Source organism: Chroicocephalus ridibundus, chromosome 9, assembly GCF_963924245.1.
Source record: "Chroicocephalus ridibundus chromosome 9, bChrRid1.1, whole genome shotgun sequence".
Taxonomy (NCBI): Eukaryota; Metazoa; Chordata; class Aves; order Charadriiformes; family Laridae; genus Chroicocephalus; species Chroicocephalus ridibundus.
The window spans coordinates 30,188,685-30,199,765 of NC_086292.1; the positions used below are offsets into that span (position 1 = coordinate 30,188,685).

Here is an 11,081-nt window from a genome sequence, read left to right on the forward strand (position 1 = left end):
TCTGTACCACAGAAAGCAGGTTTGTATTAGCTTTAATTTTCTTACGCTCTTCCTGAAGTCAAAGGCTGCCACGCTCAGTTGAGTGAGAAAACCCATTACAACTCACGCATTCGGTAAGGCACCAAGTACCAACTGACTCAAATACAGGTATCTCTTTTAAACACAGAAAATTACTGCAATTCTACCCTCAAGTTTAATGACTGTCTTGACAGCAACAGCCTATACACGACAATCCCCGATGAAGCGGCACTTTGGTAGGACCCCTGGAGATTGCAAGAGCTTAATCATCTTGCACCTTTACAAGAGGTGGGTGAAAGAATCCCATAATCCTGCGCTATCTAGGTTCTGCTGACGTGCTCATCCCTGCAGAATTGAATACCTTCAGGAGCGCATTAAAACAACGCAACTAACAGGGTCATGGTTTTCCTCTCCTGCACACTCTTCAGGGAGTGATGCAACTGTAGCAGGGTATCTTGTTTTAGAATTGTTTATGTTATTAAATACAGCCAAGTTAGAGCAGGCAGGGTCAAAGGCATATGCCTCACGGAACAGAACAACCATAACAACTCGATAGGCGCCTGTAAAATTCACTCTACAATCACAAATTGTTCCAAAAGTAAATGTAGTTCTCCATACAAACAAGTTCTACTGATTGCAGAAGGCCACCACAAAAGTAACCCCAAGGAAATGTTTCTGTTAAGAGCATACAGAATGGTTATGGACACTCTTCTGCCTTCACAACAGACACTCTCTTGGACAGGGCAAAGCCGTTCCCCTCCTGCCACATCAGGGTTTCACAGACGCACGTGCAACCGTCTGACACTTCGCACCTTCTACAGCCATCTTCTGCACAAGGGCACATGGACTACAGCATGTTTTTAAATGAACTGAAAGCCTAGATTACAGAACACTTTTTGCAATACACAGATTCAGCAGCATCTGCAAGTGCCAATATTCATAAGATGGTGATCACAGCTAAGTACGTACAAACAGGGATGGTATTTCAATGGTAATTCACTTGTGTAAAAATTATTCCAAAACCCAAGAAGCCTGCCATTTGCAACTTCATCCACACAAATTCATTTGTTCAAACCAGACCCATGGAATTCTCCTTAAATTATTATGGAATCTTTAACTTTTTTACTTTGGATACACCTGAGACAGAAAATAACATTTTGACAAAAAAAAAAATCCTGGAAAAGTCTTAAGCAAATGCTGCTTTCAAACAGGTACATACGAGAGGCCAATAATTGCAAGGTTTGTGAAATAATCTAAGCTACTTCTCTGTTTTACTTCCATGTCTCTTTCCAGGTACACACATTTAAGTCTCTCACTGCTCAAACATCATTACCTTAGAAGAAGCCAAAACACATACAACCAAAGTAGCAAAGGCCCAAAACATCACTTCAAATGGTCACAAACATGAATGCAGATGTGGCATCACAGTTCTTACACTTCTTATGGCGAAGGTTTTTTTTTTTTTTTTTTTTTTACAGCCAGTAATTCTTCAAACTATTTAATCCACGCAAAATGTCCCAACTGCTGATTCCGACATGTGAAATTGCACATTACCCTTGGAAAAACAGGTTTATCGGACTCTCTTATCAGTTGCCACAACCTCATCCACTCCCCTTACCAAACAAAAGGCAGCATGCTGTTTGTCCAGTATAACATAACTACACAGAATGAAAATATGAACTTTGAGCATAAAAGCAAGAAAAGGCACTTTTCTGATAAAAACACAATTATTGTCCTTCACTGTGAAGCAACATTTTATTCTCCAGGTCATCATCATCATAATGCAGCATGCCATCTACCCACTCAAAGACATTCACAGAAAAGACAAACACTGTTAACACTTTTGTAGGGACCCAAAGTAAAATCCACCAAATGTTAATGTACTGCTGCTCAAACGCAACTCTTGACACTAAGCCCGACTTAGCTACCAGCGTAGCAAGTGACAGTTGTTGATGGCCAGCCCAGCTGTGAGCTAAGGAACATTCCATTGCCAATACTACGAACAGCAACAAATAAAGTTACAGATCACCCACACTGAAAACTGAGCTCAGAACACAGCGCCGCTGAAGACGAAGCGACTTGCTTATCAGGAAGAAGGTTGTAGAGCTGAAACTAGAATCCAGATGTTTACCGTAGCCCCTCACAGCAGTCAGATCAACCCGTCTTGCTCCTCACACACAGAAAACCCGCTGTGTGCCTGTACTCTCGCCTCAACAGTTGTCAGAGGACGGTTGTTTCAGAGCCCTCAGCCACAAGGGGTTCTCTGCTTTAATGCATGCATTATACTGCTCTCCAGCTGGCAATGGTTTATCTAATAAGCAGCCAGACACATGTGCTAAAGAGAAAGGTATTTTGCAAATCTGATTCTCCAATACTCTCTTTACCAGCAGCACAGTATCTTATATGCCTGAATTCCCAATCTCTAATCAAGAGTTATTAATTACCTACTTCTGCAACTATACAGCCAAGTACATTCAGAAAAGCTATCTTCTACACTAGTGTCACAAAGCAAGAAATGGCTTCTAATATGGCTGGAACTGAAGAAGTGGTTATAACTAAGTTGCAACATATCACACTGTCTCCCGGCCTAACTTGGAGAAGTCTCCCAGCAGAGCTGCTCTTGCCTTTACCACTTAGACACTTACTCCCCAGCACACATACTCCAATGTTGCTCCTGCTGTCACCCAAAAATCCAGGCTTCCCCTTCCTCCTCTTCATTCTCTTTACCTTCAGGAATTTGTGTCTTTCAAGCGTTCAAATCGCTCCCCCACCGCTTCCAAAGGCACTGTGCTTGTTCCCCCTCTCTGAGAGCAACTTTCCCTTTTCTCCCACTCTCCCTTTGCGAACTTGCAGCGCTCCAGACACTAGAACTGCTGCCAACAGAGGTCCTGCTGCTCCCACACCTGAGCAGCTCTCCAGCCACCACCCACCAGGTTCCCCAGCTCTGCCCTCACACCACCACCTGCCCTGGCTGCTGTGACAGTCGCGGGCCTCCAGATTAGAGCCATTTAGGTGCAACTTTGTCCCCGACACACAAAAATTCAGTGCCATGGAGTTCAAGCAATGTTTACTATTAATTAGTTAAATACCACACTCTTACCACAGTTATTTCCTACTTCAAAAATTTGAGGAAGCCTGTGGTATCTTGAACACCACTGCACAAGAACACTTTAATTTTTTTTTCTAATGCCACCATACAAGTTCTGACAGAGCTTATGTTTCTGCCTTTCTGAATACACACCGAAGAAGCTACTACAAGATCTGCAATCGTATTGAAGTCTCTCTCCCAGAGGGGTTAAAAAACTACAGATCCGGGAGAAAGGAGAATACAGTCCAAACTAAATCTCAATAAATCACACACTAACTGCTCTACAGGACTTAATACACCAGGATGCCTTGTATGCATGAGATAACAAAAAAGAAACAAAACACATAAGATCATTATTTTAATACCACACTTAAAAGATTAGAGCTGGAAGCAAGAAGCCAGTAAGACAGAAACGAACCAGTATGTTTGTTTCCAGCAAAGATCAACTGAGAACTACTCTGATCACGTTAGCTTCAACTGCACTGAATACAGGCTGGCTGATTTAAGATTGAAATATTAAATAGCCCCTCCTTACTATGATCAGTCATTTAATTTTCCAGTTGTCTTCTATGAGCTGGTGACAGGTCATTTTCACTTCTACAAAGCTTGCAGCTGAAGAAATACAGTGGCATGCTTACTAAATCATAAACTATCGTGTCCCTTAAAAATGGCATGTTACCATTCACAGTCTAAAGAAAAAAATTAAAATCAACTTCAGTCAGGAATTCAGGGGTTTTATAATCTTTCAAAACTACATAAAGGTAAACCTGACGGTACTGAACAGCAGTCTAAAATAGTAGATATTTTTATTAAACAGCTTCTACAAACATTTATTCCTATGCAGAAATGTTGCCCCTTTTTAAATAATACTATTTAGCGAACTGTCTCCATCTTTGTATCTTCCTTTCTCCTGAAAGGAATTTGATTTTACAAGTAAACAAACAAACAACTTCCAGTGAGTCTGGTCCAGTTGTCTCTATATAGCCGTGACTGTAAGAAGGCAGACACTCATGCAGGCCCACCAGCCTGCTGCCGGCTCAGGTATTCCACACAGGAATGATCCCAAGTGCCGCTGAGGACCCAGCCAGCGCTTGGCAAGCAGCTCTGTCGGCAATGCTGGCTTCAGCACTCTTCCCCAGCACTCGCTTATTCCTATGCCCTCTGTTGTGACGGTACAGCTGTTTGTGCAGCCACGCAGTGAACCAGACTGGGAAACCATCCAGATTAACAATAACCCAGTAAGGAATTTTTACATGACAGCCAGGTCCTTAATCCAGTAAACTCAATTTTGGCCACCTCACAGGGCACTCTGCCTTTGCTGGTCCACGAGCAACAGCATTATTACAGAGTGCGCAGGATGCAATCACACTTTGTTCTTCCTAGCAATCATAATTTCTAATTCACGTTGAGGATATCGACATGTCATCAATTCGTCAATATATGGTATGCCCTGGCATAACACAGAAAGAACACCTGCAGATTCATTCTAGTCTGAGTAACTCATGACTGAGTAAGTCAGACTGTTGAAGTTACCCTTTTTTTGGGAACACGCTTGATCAACTCCATTAATAACTTTTGATTTGACAGTGTTCCACTGTAGACAGACTGCCACGATGTATTTGGAAGTGCAACTTTATTTTCCAGAATAGAATGCGCTTCCTACACTACTCCCTAATTTTTTCTCATTTCATTGATAAAAAGCTTGGAAAGAAAAGCCAAAATCTTAGCTTGCCCTGCCTCCCCCTCACACACCCCAAAAACAAACCCACAAAAAACAACCAACAACAAAATCAGGAGTAGCAGTAGCAGTACATACTCTTGCTTCTTGAAGCCTAAGAAAGGTCTCTGGTAAGGCCAACTAACAGTGCTCCAGTTTTGATGCAAAGGAAATATCTTTGGCAACACAGATCAAAGGCAACCATCATGTACCATCAAATGCCTGTTAGGAAGTTGCTCTAAGTTAGTCTCTTTAAAATTAGTGAATATGAAAAAACATACAAAAATTACCAGATATCTTTTAGCCTTCTACAAAAACCTCCTGAACAGTTAAGATGAGGAAGCGTGCTGAGTAAAAAAGAATAAAATTCTTTTTATAAAACTTCTTTTAATTATCAAAGTGCAGGGAGAGCTCTTTTGAGGACCGCAACAGTCCCCGTTCTGAAATTATTATGTCATTAACTCACTTAAGTAACCCATTTGAAATAAGTGTAATTTCCCGTACATTAAAACCTCAACATGAGCCAGAATTTATATTTGAAGCCCACCACTGTGGCTTTCTAGGATATTTTAGGAGCACTTCATACATTATAGAGGGGACAGAACTGACCTGCAAAGCCCTGCAGTACTGTTACAGCCGTCAACACGCAGCACAACTAAGCTGTGGTGTCAGAGGAGTAAGGTCCTGTGTCTTACAGACCCAAAAGATTCCTCCTACTCCTTTCTGCAATATTCCTTTTCCAATTACAGTCTCAGTATACAAAGAGAACTTAAAATCCTCACTCTTCTAGTATTTTTTTTTGTTTGCTTAATTTTGGTTTGCTAAGTAAGAGAAACCTCAATTTCTACTGCATAAGTTATGTTTGATAGTAGCTACTTGACTGCCTTTTTAAAAACTCCAAGTATATCTAATTCTAGTTAGAAAAGTACATATTATCAAGATAAAGCGGTGTATGCTTTTAGTCCATATGCATTTATATCCATTTGCTGCAAAACAAAGGTCTTAACCTCACTACAGATGACTAGTGATCTAAAAAAACCCAACAAATATCTGTGGTTTGAACTGAAAGCCTCATTTATTATGTGGTTAGTTCTATGTACAAATAAATATCCTTTTTAAAAGGTTATCAGCTGTCTAGGCATTAGCTAAGAGTGCATTTAATATTAAAAATCCTGTGCCTTTGAAGAACTATCGTATGTTCTAATACACTCACTCTCTGTATATACCCAACTTGTCAAAAGCTTCACAGGCAATATCTTTTCATCCATTCTGGTTTCGAAGGGAAAATAAAGTTTTCTCCCATCAATTGCAGTTATCTGTAGACAGCAACCTTTTCAAGTCTTTCATAGTAGCTTCTAACTCCGATTTAGCAGCAGGGTATTTTTCAGCGAAAGCAGAAGATACTTCTTTCCAGCAGAGAAGCAAGAGTATACTGGAGTCAGATGTATCACTTGAATTGAATTGTTAATGTATGAAGGATATCATTGCACATCAGGGCCCAGTATTTGTTTGGGGCAAAATCTGCTCCCACACAGAGCTGGCAGAAACCCTGTTCTATCTGCAAGTGCTACTCGAGGAAACAGAATTTACATAGTTGTTTTGTGTATGGGTGGACAGAGATTAATATCCAGTTTCTCTCTGAAGAGATTATATAAAAAATAAGAGATGTTTTACAGCAGTCCAAAACAGTCCTTTTTCTTGCAATAACATGGAAGAGATTGAATAATTCTAACAGACCCTTTGGAGTACTATGAGAGAAGTCTGATAACGTACCAAACTGAAACTACAGATTGCACTGAAAGACACTTACCTAGTAAGTCATGATCAATAAACACACTCCTCTAAGTAAGGCCACTGTTTTGATACTATTTCAAAAAGCATGCAACACAGGACCAGGATAAATACATATAGTAAAGGACACTGGTTTATTGAACTTGATTAATTGGAATACTGCCGTTAAAAGAAAACAAAACCTGAGATAAACAGAAATAAAACTCCAGAAGGGAGACGCTGCTGTTGGCATAACAAAATGGGAATGTGAAGGTACACAGCCTGAACAAGTTCAATAATTAAGACAGTTCTCCAGAATAAGCAGCAATGTTTCTGACAGGGAAGACTCCACCCTAAAGCGCCTCTTTTAAAATAATCTGATTAACTATTTAAATTCCAATATGGGTCACTACCGGAAACAGTGAAGGGCAGACTTGGACAAAGTTTACCTGTTACTTTATTAAACAGAAGAACTATTGAGTAAAATATATCTTGCTTTAATTTCAAGCATTGCTCAGTATCACTGGTAGACTATTCCTGGGATGCTACAGCAAACGCTTAACTTTGACAGTTCTATAAACTCATACTGAAGACAATCAGAAAGTCAACCCAGTGAGAAGTTCCAGGGCAGACTTCTAATCAGCCTGCGGAATTTAGTCTAGGAAACTTGCGGAGATCCATGCAGCTCCTAAGCAGACAATCTCCCTCATCTCTCCAGGAGAATGTCTCCTCTTTCCTCTGCCTTCTCTCTCTAGACTGGAGAAAAGAAAGAGATCCATTGTGAAGATGAGAGCAACTTAGTTATCGGGTCTCTTTTCACTGGAAACTTCCTTCCCTACCATATTTTTCTCCATCCAGTAACTTCAGCATCTGTACAGACTGCTAGACAGCTTTCATTTTAGGTAAAATACTGAGGTACCCAAACAGAACCACAAAGAAAGAAGTGATTATTGAGCTTTGTGCTCACTTTTCCCCTTAACAGCATTCTTGAGAGTCCAGACGCACGATCTACTGTAAGCTTTTGCTGAGTAAGGGAAATATCCTGGCTTGATCAGTATTGTAGGGGTTAAACTGGTTGGAAGGAGCAAGCAGCTAAAGTTACAGATTTGCACTGCAAAACCAGAGCAATAAGGTAGCAGCTTCTGATACAGAGGGTGAGTCTCCCCAGGAAAACATTTACCAACAACTTTACAGCCTTAGCAGCTTTTGGATGCTACTACTGCCATTTGAAGTTGTAGTTCCCACAGTACCTGCAGATCCACTGAGGCACAGTAAACAAGAGTCATGCTTTTCCTAGTGTACAGTACCTACAGAAAAAAAATGGAGGCAATTACAAGTCAGAGCCAAGAGACTCCATTAGAGGGATGGGGTGAGATTAAGAAAAAAAATGAAATAAAAATCACTTTTGTCACACTTATGAGTTCCTACATTTCTGTCAAAAAACTAGGACAGAAGTCCAGAGGTCAGCTTTCTCTTGTTGGCTCCATCATCTGCTGCCCACTTGTTTCAAGACAGCCACCTCTGTATCTCAGGTTGCCCTCTCCCATTTATTTTTAACAGATGGGGAAAATAGCCACCTACCTCAAAGAGCCAAAAATTAGTCAACATTGGAAAGCACCAAGCTGCTCACAGACAGCTGTGAAACAGAAGTTTCAAGAAGCTCAGACACAGCTTTTTTTCAAAGCAGAAGTCTCGGCTCTATGGTTTGAAATAGCTCTTTTTCCTGTTCTTTTTGCAAGTTCGTATGCCACAATGCTAACGGCACGCAAAAGACCTCTTCACCTTTAGGGCAAGTGACTGTAATAGCAGATTGCAGACACTGTTTCCTCAATAACACATAAAAATCCTAAGAGTGACCTTGCCCTGTTCTTACTTGCTCAGACACACCTCCACCAAAGGCCTACAAGTAAGCAGGCATATTTCTTTGCAAGTTAAGAAAGAATTACTATCAAAAGTAGCTACAACAAAAGCAACCTCAGAAGTAGATACACACCACAGCACAAATCCAAGGCACCAAAACCTTTCAGACTTACTACTGGCTTCCCTGTGAGCTGTCACTTGACAAAAAAGAAATAACCCATCAAATTCAACTGGCAACTGAGGGTGCACAATCATCAGGCCTTTTATTTTACTCTTTAGACAGACAGACTTATGAAACAGATCATGTTGTGTGTAAAGAAACGGCCAAACTCCTCAGCAATGAAACAATCTACTAGAAAAAAAAAAAATTAAATGAAGTCAGACAATCCATCATCCGATAGGTCATGTCTAAAAACAAGAATACCAAAGCATCTTGCTTATTTTACCACAGAAAACATCTTATGTCTTACAAGTATATACAAGTGTCCGGTAAAATAAACACCAGCCCCATGACCACAAAACTGACTTCTCATGACAATTAACTGTGAAACCTGAAAGATCCTCTTAACAAGTCTCCTTTAATTTCATAAAGTTACTTTAAGGCAAGTAAGGATCTGATCAAGATCATCAGATTTGCCTGGTTTGCATTCACATCTTCATCTTTCAGTACTCAAATATTTACACTTATGCGCACCTTTCTACTTCCACACTGTTTGAAACTTTCATCCTTTTATAGGCAAAAGATAAAAGAGCTGTACAGCTTACTTTCCTCAAACCCAAACGTACTAACCCTATTTTCACCTAGTCAAGTTTTTGCAATACTCTACTCTTAAGCTGCCTTTTGATAAGGCGTTTGAATTCACTTATAGCTGCAGCCAGACCAGTAAAAATGAACCTTCAGCACCTTCCTGTACATGAGTCACAGACGCCAATATATTCAAGTCCTTTGGCAAGTTTAGGCCCTAAACTTTTAAAAACACGGAGGATTTTTACCAGGGCACACAACACTGAATGTTTTATTCTGCTTCCCTCCCACTCATTCAGAACGCACAAGCCCCAACGACTTGGGGGGGGGGGGGAAGGACCCCAAAACACAGAAATAAGAAATGCCGAAGCAAACCGTGGGTACAAGTCCCTCAGATTCGCCAAGGCTGCTCGTTGCCCCTCCAGGAGTTTAAAAGCCACCGTGACGGTAACACCGCGAGTCGGCAGGAGACCGGCGGCGCTATTTTGTCCCTCCAAAGGAGAAGTTTCCCCGTCCCTCCCGCCGCCGCAGCCCCCAGGGCCGTGAGGGGGAGGCCCGGCCGCCCCCGGCCCGCCCGCGGGGCCGTTCCACGCCGGCGGCGGGCGGCGCAGGCCGCGGCGGTGTGGCGCACTCCGCCAAGCGCTCGCCCTCCGCCTCCCCGCCGGGCTCCCACCGCCCGGGGCAGCGGGGGGGAACGCTGCCCGTGCCCCGGAGGAACGGGGGCGGCAGGGAGGGCCCCGCCACTCTCCCCCCGCCGCCCTTCCGCTGCCCCGGGGGCTCTCTCCCCCGCTGCCCCGGGCCCGGCCGCCCTTTGTTCCGGCTGGCAGCTCCCGGCCCCGGAGCGGGCGGCGGCCCGCGTCCTTCCCCCGCGGCTCCCCCCGGAGGAGCCCCCCGAGGAGCCGGGGGCGGCCGCTGCCTAACTTTAGTCACAGCGGCAGCAGCAGGGACGGAAGGCAGAGCCTGGAGGGGAAGCGGGCCCCGGCAGCCCCCCGGCCCCCGCGGCGGGTGGAGGCCCCGGTTCCCCCCCCGGTGCTGAGTCACCCCCGCGGCGGGGCTGCACCCCCTCCCCGCACCCCCGCAGACAATGGCGAGGGCGGGCCGTGCCCCGGCCCTCCCCCGCCGCCCCCGGCCCGCCGCTCGGCCCCCGCACCGTGATGTTGCAGTGGATGGTGAGCGGCGGCGGCGGCTGCGGGCCGGAGCCCGGCGGCGGCGGCAGGAGCACGAACTGGCAGTGGAGCTCGTCCAGCTTCCAGGAGACGATGCGGAAGCGCTCGTGGTCCTTGTCGAAGATGGACTCGAGGAACTTCAGCTCGGCCTTGAGCCCTGACACCGACATCCTGGCCTCATCTCCGGGCCCGGGCCTGCGCCGCCTCGCCCGCTCTGCCGCCGCCTTCCCTCCGCCTCGGCCCGGCCCGACCCTGGCCCCGGCCGCGCCTGCGGGGCGGAAGATGGCGGGAGGGCGGGGGGGGGCCGGGGCAGCCCCAGCCGGCGGGGAGGGGGCGGGGGGGGGAGGGGGGAACGGGGACGGCGAGCGCGGCGGCGGCTCCCTTTGTACCAGCCTCCGGCACCCACTCGCTCGCTTAAAAGGGCAACAGCGCAGCCCGCTCCCCCTTCCCCTTCCTCCCCGGCGGGCTGGGCCAGGCCCGCCAGCCGCCCCGCCCTCGCCCTGCCCTCCTCCCGGGACACACGCAGCGGGGCCGGGCCGGCCCTCGGCTCCTCCCCGCCACCCCCCCCCTGCGGCCCGGGCCGCGCTGACCCGCCCGCCCCCGGCACCGCCGGGCACCCCCGGGCACCCCCGGCTCGCAGCCCTCCCCTCAGAGCCGCTCACCCGCGGTTCTGCTCCTCCGCCCCCGGTCTCCCCGCGCTCTTTATTTTTGCTGAGA

General features: G+C 45.6%; 1 protein-coding gene across 1 annotated transcript in view; it reads right to left on the bottom strand.

Annotated features, from left to right (window-relative positions):
* The window catches only part of UBE2Q2 (ubiquitin conjugating enzyme E2 Q2), a 48,668-nt gene extending 37,795 nt beyond the window's left edge, over window positions 1-10,873 (bottom strand). Inside the window, exon 1 of the mRNA XM_063347370.1 lies at window positions 10,349-10,873. Within this exon, the coding sequence (XP_063203440.1) occupies window positions 10,349-10,534 (186 nt within the window). The 5' untranslated portion in view covers window positions 10,535-10,873. The remainder of the gene's footprint in view (window positions 1-10,348) is intronic.
* Window positions 10,874-11,081: the final 208 nt, after the last annotated feature.